The sequence below is a fragment of the Chelonia mydas genome, chromosome 7, assembly GCF_015237465.2.
Source record: "Chelonia mydas isolate rCheMyd1 chromosome 7, rCheMyd1.pri.v2, whole genome shotgun sequence".
NCBI lineage: Eukaryota > Metazoa > Chordata > Testudines > Cheloniidae > Chelonia > Chelonia mydas.
This window is the reverse complement of record NC_057853.1, coordinates 5,297,375-5,316,360: the sequence shown is the minus strand read 5'-3', so window position 1 is coordinate 5,316,360 and position 18,986 is coordinate 5,297,375. Positions and strand designations below refer to the sequence as shown.

The 18,986-nt window shown below is 42.6% G+C and overlaps 1 protein-coding gene across 3 annotated transcripts in view; it reads right to left on the bottom strand.

The window, feature by feature from the left end:
- The window catches only part of SYNPR (synaptoporin), a 175,261-nt gene that overhangs the window by 41,264 nt on the left and 115,011 nt on the right, over window positions 1-18,986 (bottom strand). For all 3 annotated transcript variants that reach the window (XM_037905526.2, XM_043551779.1, XM_037905527.2), the window contains one exon: window positions 9,053-9,177. In XM_037905526.2, coding sequence (XP_037761454.1) covers window positions 9,053-9,177 — 125 coding nt within the window. The remainder of the gene's footprint in view (window positions 1-9,052; window positions 9,178-18,986) is intronic.

Below are 18,986 nucleotides of genomic sequence, written 5' to 3'. Positions count from 1 at the left end.
CCCCATCGTACACTGGCACTGCTATCCCAGTGCAAGTCCCCTCAGCCCCCTACCTCTGCCATCCCTCAAACACAGGGCCTGAGCACAAAAGGCCTGATTCTCCCCTGCCTTGTACAATCACTTAAACCTGTGCAAAGTGAGTAAATCACCGTTCTGATTTGGTATAATGACTGCACAAAGTGCCAGGCAAATGAGAATGAAACTCAAAGGAAGCAGGAAGATTGTGAGTCAAAGCAGTGGGTGGCCTATTTGAACATACACGGCTAGTTTTTCTGCTGCTACAGCTCTCTCTTATGGGCCTTCATCCTGTAAATTACACCAGTTAGACATGGCTTCCCTAACATTCACTTACTGGTCTGTAACTTACACGTTCTGTCTTTCACTATTACTAATTGACACCACTCGCACTAGGATACCTGCTTATATCATTGCTCACAGCAGGAGATACCACCATGATACAAGAAGCAATGCTGATCATGTCCAAAGGAGGTAGAGTTACTGCAGCCTTTAAGTTTGCCAACAGTCAGAAAAATACATTTTTTAAGCAGAGGCGGAAATCCCCTTAACAGAAATGTGCTCTATTAAATCCCAGTACAGTGGCTAAATCTACTCCCATATGGGTCATACAATGAAAGTATTTTACTAATAAATGGAAGGTCTATTTTATAGAGATGTAGGGGGAAATATTTCCCTAAGCCCTCTTCTTCTTTCACCATTATCCTGCATGCTTCTTGCTGGCAGAATTTAGTCACTTAAAAAAGTCAACTTCCTCTTTGCTTATTAATAGATCTGAGAAAATAATTGAATTTTATGAAAAAAAAACAACATTTTGTTTTGAAAAAAAAATGTCAAAGTGAAACGCTGCAACAGTTTGTTTTCAAAATACCAGAACAAAATCTCTAGACATTTCCAAATTCTTTTTTCCTGCTGAAATTATTTGCCAAATTCAGCCCAAACTCACACACAGTTTCAGTGTGCCCCCCAAAATGTGTTTTATGATTAATTGACTATTTGCCGAAAATTTTCACCCAACTCTATGTATTAATCATCATCTCCCTCATCTCCAGCCATTACATTACCATTATGGCTAACAGCTCCTTTTCTCTGATACTGCCCCGTTCTCTACACTCTGCCACTATCCATCCCTTCCCCCAACCCTAATTCCCAAATCTACACTGCTCAGCAAAGTGGTTGAAGAAACAGCCCTTTCTCACCGCTCCAGTTACCATGACAAACCACTCCCCTCTTTGGAGTCATGGCGGGTGCAGCATTTGGTTTCCTCAGCCTTTTCATCGGAGTCATCTTATTTCTACCCTCAGCCCTAACTACCCTTTAATGTTGAGGAGGCTCGGCTGTACATCGGGATATACTTTAACCTCTTGAATAACCGTTCACATTCACCCAAACTGCTCATCTTGGCCAAGCAAACCTCTGGCTTCATCTCAGATACCTTCAGCTAAATGCCTCAAAGGAAGAACTGCTTCTTATCAGCAAGAGGAACATCTTCAAACACTACAAAATCTTCACTGATTCCACCCTCGCTTGCCTCCACTGCTTTAATTTATTCACTGGGCAATGGGCCAGGTCCTGGCCCATGCTATGGCTGTTCCTTTCTGCTGCTTCAGCAATGCCACAAAACTGCCTTATGCAGTCAGCTTAGGATTCCCCAGTGTGGAATGGCCGGTGTAGATCAAAGTGGATTCTCTGTTACCCCCCTGCAAACCAGTTCTCCCAGATCTGTCTGTGCATAAAGGTTTTGCACTTGTTTCATTCATGTGTCATGGCTCTAAATTGAGACAGACAAGGTGGGGGAGGTAATATCTTTTATTGGACCAGCTTCTATTGGTGAGAGAGACGAGCTTTCTAGCTCCACAGAGCTCTTCAAAGAGACCAGCAGAAGTTGATCCAATAAAAGATATGACCTCACCCACATTGTTTCTCTCAGATCCTGGGACTGACACAGCTACAACTACACTGCAAACATGCTTCTGAAGTGACATTTCTGCAACTATTCTCTCGATGGCCATGATCAGACACTCAGAAATAATTCTCTGCAAAGAGAGACCGCTCTCAATTTTAAAAATAATAATTTAATCGGTCAAATACATCAAGACCTTTATGCAGGTCTTCTAGATGCCCACAGATTAGCAGAACAAATGATCCCCTAACAATCTGTCAAATTCAAAAGCATCAATAAAAAAGCCAACAAAACTTTTATAAAAGGGATTTGATTTGGAAGAAGAGAAACCTAAAAATAAAATGGTTCATTCTGGGACAGAAACAGGCTTTTTGAAAAGAAGATTGTTTAAAAATGCATTGGTTAGCCACAGTTTCCCTGATGATAATCTGTGGCTTCTGATCTGGCAATCAGGCCTGGGTTCCGTATTTCAATAGAAATACTAGTCCAGCCGTTATGTGCCGACAAGCTTTAACTTTAAGCAAGCAAACAAGCAAACTTTAAAAGGTGCTCAGCCAGGAATTTTTTATTCAAATGAGATACTCAGAAAGAATGAATGAAAAAGTCCAGTCAGACAGAGCTTTCTGTTCTTTAACTTCATAAACTGACACAGGATTATTTGGAGAGGCACTGAATATTTCACTGAAAAGATATTAAAGCATGAGGACCAGGGCCGGCTCTACGTTTTTTGCCGCCTCAAGCAAAAAAAATTTTTGGCTGCCCCTGACCCCAGCCCGTTGGCGTCAGTTTGGGGGCCGGGACAGCATCTGCTTGGGTAAGCGCCCACAGGGCCAGCCCCCAAGCCAATAAATAAATAAATAAATAAAAAGGTGGCCCGAATGCCGCCCCTGCAAATGTGCCGCCCCAAGTACCTGCTTGCTTTGCTGGTGCCTCAAGCCGGCCCTGATGAGGACAAACATTAATGCTTGTTTTGTTCACTGCTGTGATGCATAGAAATGGTAATGGAAAAAAAAACATCACATTCCCCTTTCATCAGCGTCCCGGGCCTTCCACAACAGCCGGGTGACAATCAACATCTCCATCTCTCTAGTAAGTATGGCCCAACCCTGCAAGCATTTATGCACATGCTGAGCTTTAACCTTGACTTCAGTGGGGCTACGTGGATCAGCGTTCTCGTCGCACTCCCCGTCAGTGCCTGGCCTGGCCCAGGGAAGCGAATGATCCAATCAGCGGACTAAATCCGGTGGTGAATCCTGATCCCGTGCCACCTGAGGTACGTTGCGCATATGCGAAGACGACGACTCGTGTTGTAATTTAAGCATGTGCTCTTCTGGGCCAATATTTTCAAAACCTTGCAGGATCGAATCCATAGTGCAACTAGCAGGTGCTGAAATAAATGTCTGTACACTACTTAACTCGAGGGTGTCCCTGGATTACAAGGGTTGGGCTACTGCAATCCCATAGCTGAAAATGAAGGAGTTTATAGGTCCAGGATCTGACTCAATAGTTAACAGGCAGTACCTTTAAATTATCATATTGAAACGTATCCTCCCTCCTTCTTAGGAAGGAGCACTCACAAGGATGATTTGCAATATGTTTCATTACATAACACATTATACTCCTCTCCTGCTTCTCCTTTGTGCCTTCTGATAAACAGTGGGTTTTTTTTCCTATTTCAAAGTTTTATTTTAAACACGGACTAGGGAAGGGTAAAAGACTCTTCCTCTATCAGTGCAGCTAATACTGGGGGCTGGAGAGAGCTTTTCCGAATAACAGGATTTAAATTAAAAAAGCCTTAGCCCACGGAGCAGCAGCTTCCTCAGAAGAGCAGCAGATGGGGTGAGGGTGGGCTCCTGAGAGGAGCAGAGGTGGGTGTCATAACAGGGAGGTAGGAAGGAGAGGCAGCCATATTTGTTGTGCACACAGGAATGTGGCGTTTTGGTTCACTAGCCAATCATTTTGCATGAAACAGCTATGCAGTTATTATGCACATTTCTGCACTCTGATTGGCTAATGACCCTTAGCCAGCCAGAGCACAGAGATTTGCATATTATATGTTTATTGAGATATAACCACAGTCGTTATTCAGGTCAGTTCCCCATCAGCCACAGTGCTGGGATTTGCATACGTGAGAGATAATCATACTGTTGTGGGTTATTTACCCCTAGCATCCCTGTACGCCGATTGGCTGAGTTAATGCCATTTTAGTACAATACACATTATTGCATTGCATTTTTGCTATGAGAAAAGTTTTATTAAATCAGCAGCTGAGAAAGCCTGATCATTTCAATGCGACTTTGCCACTTACAAGAAAAAACACATTAAATACATTTTGTTATGTGGACAATTATGAAGTAACAGTGTTCAGCACAAAGGTAGTAATTCAGAAATATGTTACGTAGGTGACAATGGGTGTAGCAACTTTGAAGGGGCTTCATCTGTACATTGATCAAATGCACTCTAAAACCATGAACGCCAGTAGTAAATATCTGCCTATCAGGGCTTATTATTCAAACCCCAGATTTCAAAGTGACACTGATGAATAGCAAAATGCATTACAAAATGTAGTTGGAATCTGAAAAAATAATGTAAAAACAGGATTAAAAATGGCAACCTTGGCAGGTTCTTAGCTGCAGAGAAATAGTGCTTCCAGGCACCAGGATAATTGGGTAAATTAAAACCAGAATGATAATCAGCTGCTTAGACTAGCAGAAATAATTCTGAGTAGGTGGTTTGTAAATACCAGGGAGGAGGTCCTGCTAGGGATGTCAAAACGATAAGAATCTGTACTGAAGTTTACCTAGTGCTAGTTATAACTATACAGTACTATTGCACCTTGTGTGGCATGGCATTGTATGCAAATTCTTCTTCAGAAATGAGTTTGTAAATCTCTTGAAATGCACAGATGTGAACCTCAGGGGGTAATTCAGGTGCGAAGTAGATGCACTGTTAATGTAGTTTCTATATTTCATTTCCTGGTTTGAAAATTAGACTCCAACAAATTCGTTTTTTGTAATACGTAACATGGCGAACAGAAATCAAAGAGTAACTTCCTATCTGCATGTTGATAGGATCCCCAATTCACTGCATGACTCTAAACAGCTACAGAGTCTGCCAAGGAGTCAAAGAGGGGAAGTAGTCTTCAGTTACTCCATGGGAGGAAGGAGTTTGGCCAGTGAACTGGGGACAGAAGATAGAGAAGGGAGAAGGAAAGAGACTAGGGAAATAGTGACAGGGTCTGGGAGCAAGCAGACTGTAGTTGTTGGACATCGGGTCCCTGGGCTGGAACCCAGATTAGTGGGTTGGCCTGGGTTCCCCTACCAGCTGCTGGGAAAGTGGCACAGGAGTGGAAGACTGTCTGGATTGGCATGCGGACAGCTGAGCCGGCAGGACTTTGAAACCCTGGAACGGGAGGACTACACAGTGACATGGCTAGAGGGACGAGTCATGAAGAGGATGCACTACAAGTCCTGCAGAGCAAGGAGGAACGTGGTGGGACCAACCATCAGAAGGGGATTGTCAGACCTGATTGGAGCTAATCCCCAGACGACAAGCCCTGGGTTTGCAGTAGTTCTGCCTGGGTTCCATACTTATTCCTAAACTTCCTACTCACTGGAGGGGAGTGGTTCAGAGGCAGAAAAGGGAGTTGGATGCACAACTTCCAGTGCATTTGGGTACCCAACTCTCTTTTGTTTCTCTGAAAATCTTCTGAACCTGCTCTAGTGTGAGCATGTTGGGTAAAATTTTCAAAAGCATCTAAGTGGCTTAAGAGCCAAAATCTCATCCAAAGGGCCTAAGGGCCAGACTTTAAAAAGGCCACTAAAGATGTAGTGAGGCACCTCATAGGTGGTTTTGAACATCCCACTAGGCATCTATCTGCATATTTAGGCACCAAAGGCAGATTTTTAAGGGTATTTAGCCCTAGCTGCACTAAATATTGCAACACCAGCTGATTTAGGAGACAAAGATTCATTATCAAAAGTGATTTAGGCACTTATTCTAAATCCCATAAACTGGCAATGGGATTTTGGCTCCTATGTGCTCCTAGGCTTCTAAATCAGCTTCTAAATCAGCTAGGTGTTATCATGCTGAGCACAGCACCCTTAGTGCCTAAATCACTTCTGAAAATCAGACAGGCCCCTAAATCACTTGGGAACTTTTGCAAATGTTATCCTCTTATCAACTTCAAACCACTTTAATACGTTTACAAAACTTGTTACGCTCCTTACTTTGAAATCTCATCTTTTCTGATGAGAAGCTGGCCAGCAGTCGCCCGCAAAGCCAGATCCTGCTTGCCTTTCTTGGGCAATGAGTCTCAATTTTTGTTTGTTTAAAGCTGTTCACATTTACCCCTTAAAAACTCAACAGCCTAGGCCTGGTTGCTGTAACTTCCGAGAAGAAGAGTGAAAAATCCTGCAATAGGAAGGAAAGGATCTGCTGACCCCTCTGCATGCTTGTATCGCTTCGAGTTAAGTTGCAAGGCAGATTTTTAAAACGACAGCTCTCCCTTATTCAAATGTTCCAGTGCTACAGTTGACAGCCATGACAGTTATAAGCACAGCCAGGATCTGTGCGGCTTCTCTCATTTCTGACTTTCACCCACACCTCCTTCAGTTGTCGGCCAATGATCAGAAATCAGAAGGCAGCTTGATAAAAACTGCTGAGTGAATATAGACTTATTCAGTCATGGACACACAAGGGAACAAACAGTGGGAAATTCACCCTGCTTGCACAAAGCCCACTTTCTTTGGGGTGCAGGTTAGGGATCCTGAAATAAGATCTGAGTGGGTGGACGCCTACTGAGTCCCATAGAAGTTAGTGGTCAGAATTCTGCCTGCGTAGATCAAATTGCAAAATCAGGTTTGCAAGAGAATGGAAGAAAGAGCCATGAAAATAAATGAGAGCTCAGGAAGCAGATCGCTTGCCGTTGCTTCAAGAGTTGCATTAGCCATCTTGACAGCCTGTACAAAGGCACTTTATCTCATCGCTTGACATGAGCATTAAAGAGAAAGGAGAAAGGAAACGCTTGTGAATAACAGGCATAATAGGAAGGACTAGTTAAGTGAAACATAACTGACTTCCAGTGGAAGCACAGGGACAGATTTTCAAAGTTAGTAGCTGAGACTGCGTGCATATATTTCTGAGTACCTAATTTATGTATGCAAATACTTGATCTTTGCACACAAGTGTCTCGTTTGCAAAAACACTTTGAGTATCTTTAGTATCTGTCCTAAGATTCTCCTTCGATAAATGACACCTCCCTTCTGATGTGGAACTACATACTTGTAAGTCCTATAATTTAAGTAATTCTGTTAGATTTCCTTGCTACAGTGGCATCCTATTGACAAGTTGTCCTTCATATTTGTTAGAAAGGTACAATTACTCAGTAGTTATTTGCAAATTAATTGCCATTTCCTAATGAACAATAATACAGTATACCTGGTTGTTTTCTTCCCAAAGCAATACTCTACATTCCACTTATAGTGCCAATCGATACTTAATTACCATTTAGTGTTAACATTTAAAATAAAATAATGTTTTATAATAATCTAAATTAAAAGCTCTTTACTACGGTTACTTCTATAATAAATGCTGGTGAAATGACCTATTTGAAAGCGAATCACATTATAAACTCACATAACTCAATTTTCAGAGCTCATCTCATGCATACTAAAAAGATGTTAAAGGCTGTGCAGAGCAGTAAAAGAAAAAAACCCATTTGTATAAAGGAAATACGATTCTTTGGAGTAATATAAATATACCATAAATTAACAGCAATTCAAGAAATCACCAACAGCGTGCATAGTTTGGAAGACGTTATATCTCAGTTAGCGCTGTAAAGGTGAACCCATTATTTCTGGTCTATGCATAATGAAATCCTAAGCAAAACAGCATGTGATTTCTAGAAGCAATATAACAATTTCCGATAAGGTCATGGTGTACTTAATTTGAGACTGGGCTACACATTCTTCATTGTTCTTGTCATCTCAAGATTTCTTGAAGAGTATAGTTGTCTAGAAATGCAGTACAGGTTCCTAGAGTGGCTCTCAGTCATATTTTAAAATTGATGTTGGGGGCGTCACGTTCACTCAAAGTTGTACAGAATTAGAATCCTTAGCAGCATGTGCATTTTTTCAATTTTAAACTTTTTTTGCCCCACTCTGTCTTTCTTGTGTTTAGAGTTTGCAGTGTTATTGTAGCTATGTTGGTTCCAGGATATAAGAGAAAGAAGGTGAGTGAGATATTTTATTGGACCAATTTCTGTTGGTGGCAAAGGCAGAGACAAGCTTTCGAGCTACACAAAGCCCTTCTTCAGCTCAGTGTAGCTCAAAAGCTTGTTTCTGTCTCTTCCATCCATGCAAGTTGGTCCAATAAAAATATTATCTCACCCACCTTCTTCCTCTTATATTTAGGGTAAGATTTTTAAAAGTATCTAAGTGATTAGGGAGCCTAAATCCCATTTTCAAAAGGGATTTAGAGCCAGATTTTAGATGCCGAAAGATGCAGATAGATGCCTAGTGGGATTTTCAGAAGTACACAAACACCTAACTTCCATTAGAATAACCTGTTCAAGTGCTTTTGAAAATTGCATTTAGGCACCTAAATACCTTTGAAAATCTGGCCCTTAGGAGCTTAAGTCCCATTGATTTTTCAAAAAAAAAAAAAAAAAAGGAGTACTTGTGGCACCTTAGAGACTAACCAGTTTATTTGAGCATGAGCTTTCGTGAGCTACAGCTCACTTCATCGGATGCATAGGATATGCTATGCATCCGATGAAGTGAGCTGTAGCTCACGAAAGCTCATGCTCAAATAAACTGGTTAGTCTCTAAGGTGCCACAAGTACTCCTTTTCTTTTTACGAATACAGACTAACACGGCTGTTACTCTGAAACCTGTCATTGATTTTTCAGTGAGTCTTAAGCTCTTAAGTCGCTTTTTAAAATGGGACAGGCTTCTATGTCACTTAAGTGCTTCTGAAAATGCTACCCTTATTGTCCAAAACTTTCTGAAAGAGGTACCTGATCCAAAGCCTGTAATCAATGAGAGTCTTCCCACTGTTGACAGTGGGATTCAGATCAGGCCCCAGGTGAGCTGCATCCCTGAATATGAACGGTCAAGAACCAAAATGGATTACCTGAAAGGATAGGCAAAGGCTATGTCAATGCTGAGGTCGCTCTCTGACTTGTTTGCACAGTCCACGCTGAGCCGCAGGCCTCCAGAATAACCACCGCATGTTGCAAATGCAAAGATTGCAAAAAGCTGTAAAAAAACAAATGACATTTTCATTTTACTTCAGTGACAAGAACAACTGTATCTATACAGCGGTTTTCTTGACTGAGTCAGAGGTCGCTGCCCGAGAAACTCCCTCAGATTATCAATAAGGCAGAGTGGTCAAGAACATCTGGGTTTTAATACAAACAGACTGGTTATTCTGAATAGTAATAGGAAGTGAATTCCATAATTAAGAGGCATAATTATAAGCTTCTCTTGCTCTCAGTGCCAAAAATTACAACCAGGCAATTTAGACCTTAGTTTAGACTAAGAACATATGGAGAAAGAATGAAGATTGACCAAGTACAATGGACCATTTTAAACTTTAAATATAAATAAAATCACTGCAAAATGTTCTAAGGAGCCGTGTAGGGATTTCGAAGGAGTGACACAAAGACAGACACATGGTTCATGTAGATATATTGACACAACATGCAAAATATGTTATCACATTATCCTTCATTAGTTTTTAATGAAGCTACATATGACTTTGAATAAAAGACTAACATGATTTATTAGTTTTTGGAATCATTATTGTAATCTTAGATAGATGAGCAGATGCAATAAATCAATACTAAAGTAAAAGGGAAGCAAAGCAAGTTACAGAATAAATTCAACAGTCCAACGAGGCCTGGGCAAAAAGTAAGGTGGTTCAAATCCAGGTTCAATTTCATCTTAATTCCCAAAGACGCATGCATACTTGTATGGCGGAGATGGCAGTGCTATTGTTTTTCTTTTTTGCTCCATCTCTGTTTTAAATCTAGGAGGACAAGGCTGGCATTGGTTTTGCAATTGTCCATTTAGGATGCTTTGCAAAAACACCACTTGACATGGACATGGATCAGGCACTTGATTCTATTTTTGTCCCTTCTATAAAAATAAATAAATAAATAAAAATCACACTCTGAGCCAGATTTTGCTCTGACTCACACCAGTATAAATCTGGAGTAATTCCACTCATTTTAATGGAGTTACTCCAGATCTACACTAGTGTAAATGAGAGTGGAATTTGGCTGCCTAGATTATGTCACGTTCATATTAACAATGAAATAAACGATGGGTCAGTGACGAAGGAGGAATACAAGCATAGCACACACATGTCACGTAAAGCAGAGCCTGTCCTGAAGCACTGAAAAGACAGATGTGGGCAGCAACAGGAAAAGTAAATTTGAGGCAGAATGAAAGAACGACGGCTGCATTAAAGACAGAGAGACAGGAAACAGAAAACTAGAGCATACTGTAACCCCATCCAAGGCACAAGACCCTAATAAGTGCTATCAATAACAGCTGTATACCTTCACCCCACCAACCACTCCAATTCATGGCATAATCACAGCCAAACTGGGAGTTGAATTATCCTACTCTGTCTTCAGGTTTCCTTAATATACTTGTATATTTTTGCCACCTGTTGCCAGATAACCGTTCCTGAGCATTTGGAACGGAAAAAGCTTTTTGCTGGCACAAGATGATTTGCTGGGGGTGACTCAAAACAAAGCCAAGCCACAGCGTTTGTACAGGCAATTGAGATTGTATGGGAAGGAAGCACTCAACACAAGAGGAACAGTAATTGGAGAGGAACAAAGCTGAAGTACGAGGTCAGTGACAAATGGAGAGACTGGCTGCTAGACAGGTGAACATTCTGGCCTTTTCCCACGTAAGTAATATTTTGTGCTCAATGGCATGGAAGATATGTAGGGCCCAATCCTAGGTCTTTGCAACGTGGCAGTAAGAGCAAGGTAACTCCTTGCAGTCAGATGTGTCAGACCTACACTGGACGGACAGATGGACTGACTAACACAACTGTAGGAAATTTAGGGGTGGGATGGCAGATGGGAATCCTGACCCATTCCCCCAGCAGCCCTCTATGGATCTTGCTTCCCCCTCTCTTTTCTCCCCTGAAGCCATGCTACGCCATTCTAGGGCAGCTGTGTCACTCCTGCGGGAGGAAAGAGGAGGGTGGGCACTGGGACCCCAATCTAATAAAAACAAAATGAGCAATGGCACCTAGGTGTGGCTGGGGGAGGGGCCTGCAGAGGGCTTGCAAACTTTTGCTCGTTCCCCGCCCTCATCACCATGAAGATGGGGTAGATTCCAGTTCCATTTTGGAGATCCCTGTTAGGAACGACGCAGTCACTTCAGTCCCTCCAAATGATTGACAGGAACCTGACCCTTCACGTTCCCCTGAAGTTATGTGTGTGACATGTGGGCCCTGCATCCGTGGAGTCAGCCCAGCCCATGTAGAACCAGGCCTACAGGAGGGAGAGGGACAAGACTGTCTAGCCACAGGCCCCAAGTAGAAGCGGGGGAGGAATGGGTACACTATCAGGGCCCAGTCCAAAGGGGGCAGCTAGCCAGAGGGCCACAAGCCCATCACCATGAGAAAAAAAATCCAGGCCAAATTGTGGCCATTTGGTTTGATTCAATGTTATTTATATAATCTGAGTATGTTTTCATCAAGGACAGGTCCATCAATGGCTATTAGCCAAGATGGTCAGGGACACAACTCTATGCTCTGGGTGTCCCTAGCCTCTGACTGCCAGAAGCTGGGAATGGGCAACAGGGGAGGGATCACTCGATAATTGCCCTGATCTGGTCATTCCCTCTGGGGCACCTGGCACTGGCTGCTGTCCAAAGACAGGATACTGGGCTAGATGGACCACTGGTCTGATCCAGCCTGGCCGTTCTTATGTTCTATCTCTGTGGGATAGGGGCCAGTGTTATGAGTTTGCCCTGGGCCCGGCAGAATGAGTCTGGCCTCCCAACAAACTAGTGTGAAGGCTTACTGCTCTTGAAGTGAGAGCTCTCTGGGGCGGAGACTTTGTATTGTTCATTTGCACAGCACAATGGAGCCCTGATTGTAGTCTTTAGGAGCTATCCCAATAGAAATAATAAATAAGGCATGACTCCTCACATGGCAGCGTCTGTACAACACACTTCTACTTAAATCCTCGTGGGATTTCAGTCAGCGATGGGTGGGAGCTGAAAGGAAAAATCTATAAGGGGCAATGATAATTAAAATCCAGAGAAAGAGTTTAAAGCCAAATCAAAACACAAAAATCCCCAGCTATAGCAGGTGGCATTCCAGTAAATTTGCAATGACCGTTGTTAAAATGGAGTCCCAATAGTGAAGGGGGTTGCGACATTCTCTTCCTGCCAGTGTGATAGCCACCATCTTGGCCATCACAACAGGGACCGAACAAGGGGCCTCCAGAACTAAAACCATGCGCTGCTGTAGCTTGAGTTAAAGAGCCAGGGTTCCCTAGCTGGGCCTGTATCAGGCTCCTATTTTTTGTGGACAAGGCACAGCGGGGAACCCATAACACTCACTCATAGGTATCCCAATGCTAGCATACACACTGTTCTTCTGCTTCCCCACAGCATTATTAAGTACTTGTTACATGCCAGCAGTGTCCTTGGCCCTGCCTGTACAAGACGAAAAGGACAGACAGGCCCTACTCAAAAAGCTTGAGATCAGTGGGAGTTAAGTGCCTAGGCACTTTTGAAAATCCCACTAAACATCTACCTACATCTTCAGGCACCGGAATTTAAAAATCTGGCCTCTGGCTCCTCTGTCTTAGCACCCATCTGTAAAAGGGGGATAATGGCATTTCCCTGCCTTACAGGGTTGCGGTGAGGATAAATACATTAAAAAGATTATGGGACATTCAGACACTAAGCTAATGGGACCATATAAGTACTGTAGATAAGAAGATAATTCTGAAACAATATTATTAATTCACTTACTTTTGGGCAGAGTCTTTAGAAATTTATCTCTGCTATGATGCCCACAGAACCCTGCCATCTGACCGCAGATAGGCTAGTGATGAACAACTACTGTTTACCGTACCACATTAGCATATTCCACCATTACCTTGCCATCCCCTCCTGCAGTTCTCTTACCCGATCTCTGGTGCACTATTATAAATGTTTTGGGGCAGGAACAGTCTTTTTTGTTAAAGGCCTGTAAAGCACCTCGTATAATGGAGCCCTGATACAGGCCTCCAGCTGCCACTGTGTTCTGAATAATGAACAACAGTAATAGAAAGGCGTAATACAACATTTATTCAATCACTTTTTAAATGTCAGGTTGGCTAAAAACCTAAGTGGGTAAAAGCTGAGATTTGCTGTGTATTAGCCTGTTAAATATTTATCCCGAAACTATAAATGTTGCTACCGTAACTCGAATAATAGGCCTTGATAGTAAATGAGGTCAAACATTTCCTTTGTAAAGAGGAGTTATTCTGCACTTGGAACTAATTGAATTCCATACAGAATAGCAATGGAAATTGGGATTAATCATTCTGTTTTAATTTGTAAGGCAAAGTCAGAAAACAATACATTTAAGAAGAACGGGAAATACCAGAGCTGAGCAGCTTTCTGGCCTAATTAATGGAGTTGTAAATGCAACTATTTTGCAGATATGCAGGGGGCCACAAAGATTAATAGACCCTAATAAATAAAGAGGGAGCTAAAGGAGTGAAGGAAGAGATAGCCCTGCTCTGAATACACAGTAGCATCTCCTCCATTTCCTTGGCAGCTGGGCTGCTCTGTATTTGGGGCACGGAGTTCAAAGAAATGAACACATTGAAGGTATATCTGTTTTGCTAAAGCTTTATCAGATAGTATACATCTATGCCATTTAAACTCAAGAAGCCTCTTTTAATCAAGGGGTGACTTGAGGACAATCTATAAGTATCTACAGGGGGAGCAAATATTTAATAATGGGCTCTTCAGTATAACAGACAAAAGGTCTAACACAATCCAATGGCTGGAAGTTCAAGCTAGACATATTCAGACTGGAAATAAGGTGTACATTTTTAAGAGGGAGAGTAATTAACCATGACCAAGATCACTGACCATTTTTAAATCACGATTGGATGTTTTTCTAAAAGATCTGCTCTAGGAATCATTTTGGGGAAGTTCTGTGGCTTGTGTTCTACAGGAGGTCAGACTAGATGGTCACATCCTGGTTCTTTCTGGCCTTGGGATCTATGAAACTATAAATCTCTTCATAAAGAATTTGCCACCCACAACCACAGTTATTACTACTCAGGAGGGAGCAGTAACCTTCCTTTTCCTCTACGCTGTCTCCTCTCCTCTCCTGTTTTGATGCCTTCTCTTCAGTGGCAGAGTTTGTGTAGGCTACCCCTGAATTTGTGCAGCCTCTTTAAATTCCTTATCCATCCATGGTCCAAGCCTAAGAACGCTGCAGGCTAGTTCCCATGCCTGCCTGTCACATCCAGCAGCCTTCTGGGCTTGCTCAGAAGCCTGGGGGAGGATATGGACATGGGCTCCCGGCCACAGGTGAAAAGACGGCTGAATAGGGCTCTGCATGTCTGACTTTACAGAAGGCTCAGCAAAAGCTGGGACTTGCCCTGACACTTCCTATTGCTTTGTCTCTTGATGTGCGGGGGTCGTCTATAGCTAACACCTTGAACTCATAGAAGCTAACAAAAGCACAGCTGGTCTGGCGGCAGCAGCAGGAAATATACAAACAGCACCTTTTGGGAGACGCTCTACATGTCACATGGCAGACGGGAAGAACAGAGGCTGTCAACAATGGATATTTCCCCCTGGGTTTCATGACAAACTTGTAAGCATTGTTTTCTTTTTGTTCAAACGCTTCTTTGTCCCTTTTTGCTTTCACTGCTTTCTGCTGTCAGCTGAGTATATAATGTATTAAACCAAGATTTACCCATCAGGTTTTGCCTGTGCTGAAATTTTGCAAGCATACTGTACTTTTATTATAGGTAGATTTGTGTAAATTGCAGCTGTAAACCCAGCAATGGGAACTTAATGGACCAGATTCAATAAAAACGCCATCTGGAAAATAATTTTATTGAACCTGGCCCCTCTGACATAGAAAAGTTTATTGGCAAAAGTCATGTTTCGTTATGCTCCTATTTACTTCCTACCCATAAATCCACACGTACCAATATTCCCATCTGTTCTATGCATGCATGTCATATTTCCTCTTGAAATTAAATACATCTTCTTCCGACCACATAGTTGCAATGAGCAACTATGGACTAGACTGTGTCCTTAGGCTCAGCCTTGAGCAAGAAGCGATGGGGAAGCAGCACTGCTCCAGGAGGAATAATGACTCAGAGGGTCACACACCATGCAATCATGAAGTACAAAGGGGGTGGCTTACTGCTCAGTTTGTGCCCACTCAGCCTAGCGGCTGATGCACGGGAGAGATGAGGCTCCACTGATTTCTGGCAGCTCTCCACCGCCTCCCCAGTTGCTACGTGTGAAGGAGCAGCTACAAAGCTGCACCACACAGGACCCGGCCTGTGGCCACACAAGTGGGGAGGTCATTGACGTACGTTTCCTGATTAGCCATACTACGGAGAGTCACACTCTCTTATGTCAAAAAGAAAAGGAGTACTTGTGGCACCTTAGAGACTAACCTATTTATTTGAGCATAAGCTTTCGTGAGCTACAGCTCACTTCATAGCTCCCTGTGGCTGAAGAAGCCATAAGCAGCAGGAGGAGTCAGGTGAACAGCTGCCCTGCGTCAAAAATGTTCCCTTCTCGGGACAGCACAAGCGAGCAACAGCTGCCCTTGAGAGGGCCTGAGCATCAGACTGAGAGGGAGCCTGGCCTCGTTCAGCCATGCTGTCACTGCTGTGGAGGAGGCCAGAGCACCGTTGACTGAATGGGAGACTGTGTACATAGAGTGTGTCCTAGAGTTTAAGGCCCAAAGGGGCCACCAGATCACCAAGTTTGACCTCCACTATCTCACAGGCCACCAAACACCACCCAGCACCCATGCACCAAGCTCAGCAACCTGAATTAGACTAAAGCCCTCAGGAAACTCGGTTATTGCATGCCACAGAGAGCATGGCCTACATGGGTGGTATTTCTCACACTTCTCAGTGTCTGAGAGTATAATATGCCATGCCACGCACCACTAGCCCACTTATTCCAAGGGGAAATTATTTGTATTACAGTCGCATTCATGAACCCTAAATGAGATCAGGGCCTTACTGTGCAAGGCACTGCACATACACACAGTGAAAGAGAGTCCCTGCCCTAAAACACTTACACTCTAAATAGATGGGGGGGAGAAAGGAAGGATTTTCATTCCCATTTCACAGATGGAGAACCGAGGCACAGAAAGATTAAGTGATTTGCCCAAGGTCATGCAGGAAGTCTGTGGCAGAACTACGACTGAAACTGGAGCTGCTGAATCCCAGTTCTTAACCACAAGACCATGCTTCTTGCCTCTTTCAAAAGGCAGCACATCTCGGATGCTCAGCGAGGTGGTGCTTAGAACATGTTCTATGAGTCTCCCCTTCTCTTTGTTTTGTCACCCCCCCCCCCACTCCTTCCACAATCTGAGGCCTTCACCTGTGTAAACTCCACTGTAAAAATCTCCAGGTAGTGACTATCGTATGTTATCCCTGGAAAGTGTTATAACACTATGTAAAACGAATAATTATGTGGTGCCTACTGAATAGTCTGTAATGCACAATACACTTCCAGCACTCATTTTACTCCATCTTTTAAAGATCCATTTGTTACTAATTGCTGTGGGGGAAAAGCCACACAACAGACCATTGACTTCTCACAGTCATATTAGGCCAAGCATAGGAGATGCCAGGGTTCAATAGCTGATTTACTTGGATCAATTGGAAGCACTTAGAATTTTCTTCTATTCTGAGATCAGACCATATCTTCAACAGGAGGACAATCCAGCCTCTCATTTTGCTCCTGCAATCCACTGCACTCAGATTTACATAATACTCAGAAATATTACTTGCCAGTGCAATAACAGACACCAGGTGGTGATCAGTCTGATGTGGGGACACAAACATTTGTAGTCATCAATCAGTTAAACGTTCTGAAAGTTCAGAATTTGAAATATTTGATTCACAGCAAGAGAGGGCAGATATTGAAAATGTAGGTCTGAAGTCCTACCAGTATGTAAGAAAGTTAGCATTTTCCTATCACTTGTCCCCCTCCCCAACACCCAACCTTCAGTCATCCTGCCATCCCATGTTTAAAAAAAGAGGGGTGGGGGGATATATTATCCTCTTTCCAAAAAAAAGTCTTCAAGGTCTGCTGAATTATGAGAGCTTTTTTTCAATCAAACGATTAGAAGATGTAAAAATTTCTGATGTTTCTCAAGTTAAAAGGCTTATGTAGAGCACGTGGCAACTAAAACATCCTATTATGAAGCTAACTGCCATTTAAAAATTGATGAAACATTTATATAAACCACTGGCTTTTTGCACACATAGGTTTCTTTTATGCAAGAGTCGGTGTGATAGCTCTAACTTTGACTGGTCTTATCAGTTCTGTGAGGTGCAACATCTAGTGATGGAGCCCTACCCACATGAAATGTGAAAAGGAAAGCAGGTCTCTGTATACACCCAAATCCTCCCAACTGGAAAGGTAAGGTTCCAGCTTTATCTGCTAATCTTGTCTTCCTGCTATCCCAGAAAAGGGAAAACTCTCATATTTGACCTTAAAGTTGTTCAGCTTCATCTAGACTAGAGGAATGGCTCCCTGGCATCTTCATTCAGTGCCTTCTTCATTAGACAGCATGTTCCTAGGCCACCTTTCTTTCCCAACTGTTCAGTTGATCATAACTTGCCTCTCAGGCTGTGGATTCCTACTCTGAGGAGCTCTGCTAACATCAGGGGTTCATGGACCGCTGTCTGAGAACCCTCATCTGAACTGGATGAGGTCCACACCAAGCTATGCCAACAGGTACTTACTTCTTCAGTGTTTGAAATTAAATGAAAACCAGAGATTACAAGCAATGCAATAACAGTCATGAGAACCATCAAGAGCTGCTTCCCTCGCCCCCGCGCACACACACTCTGATCACACTGGTGCAGCTTTGGCACCACTTTCACCATTACAAGACTGGCCTTTAAAACTTGCACTTTGTGCTAAAGGAGCTAAAATTGAATGAAACCCCTTCCACCAGATGACTCCCTTTCCCTTAAAACTGGAAAGCAAAAGGGGCCATGACCATTTTTAATAGCAACATATTAAATATTTGCACCTTTTCATTAACGATTTTTATCTATTTAAAGTGTTTTACAACAAACACACTTTCTGGCATGATGATCAAACAAATATTCCCTTTTCCCAGTTCTCTATAATAAAGAGATTACAAAATGTTTGGCAAATTTTGTACTGCCTAACACCTTCCAATAGGGCTACATGAGAATAAGTCAGAAGAGTATATCGCTCAAAAAGTTTCCCTTTGTGCATTGGAAACACTTAGCTCTACCGTGTGGCTTTCAGAGGACACAGTATAACTCACAGTGTATCTTGATTAAGTTAGGATTTGTTTAAAGTAAATATAAAGACAATTCAACTGAAGATAGTAATGGGAAGATTCAAAAGCACGCCACAAATATATGGTGAAACATTTAAACATCCCAAAACGTCACTGATGAAAGATTAAAGAGTGCCTTCTGATCTAAATCTCTGCCTGTTCCTTTTTTAAACGCTGGCACTTTTCCCATGCCAATCTGAGATGTGCACTTCCTGGAATCACTTATCCCACAAGCAGGGCAGATGATCAGATTATTGACTTTGGGATTCCTAATTATATAAGCTTGACTGGTTGATAAATTAGAGCTAGCTAACATGATCACATTTGTACAGTGCTGGGAGAGGGATGATTGGTAAGAATTATCTTCCTCCCACTGTTATCCACATAGATTGCTGAGATTATTTCCCACTAGGATAAAAATTAAGAGTTACAGGAACCGTCGACTAAATGCCTGGATTTAGCATCCCATCTTTAAACAAACAGCAACATTATGGAC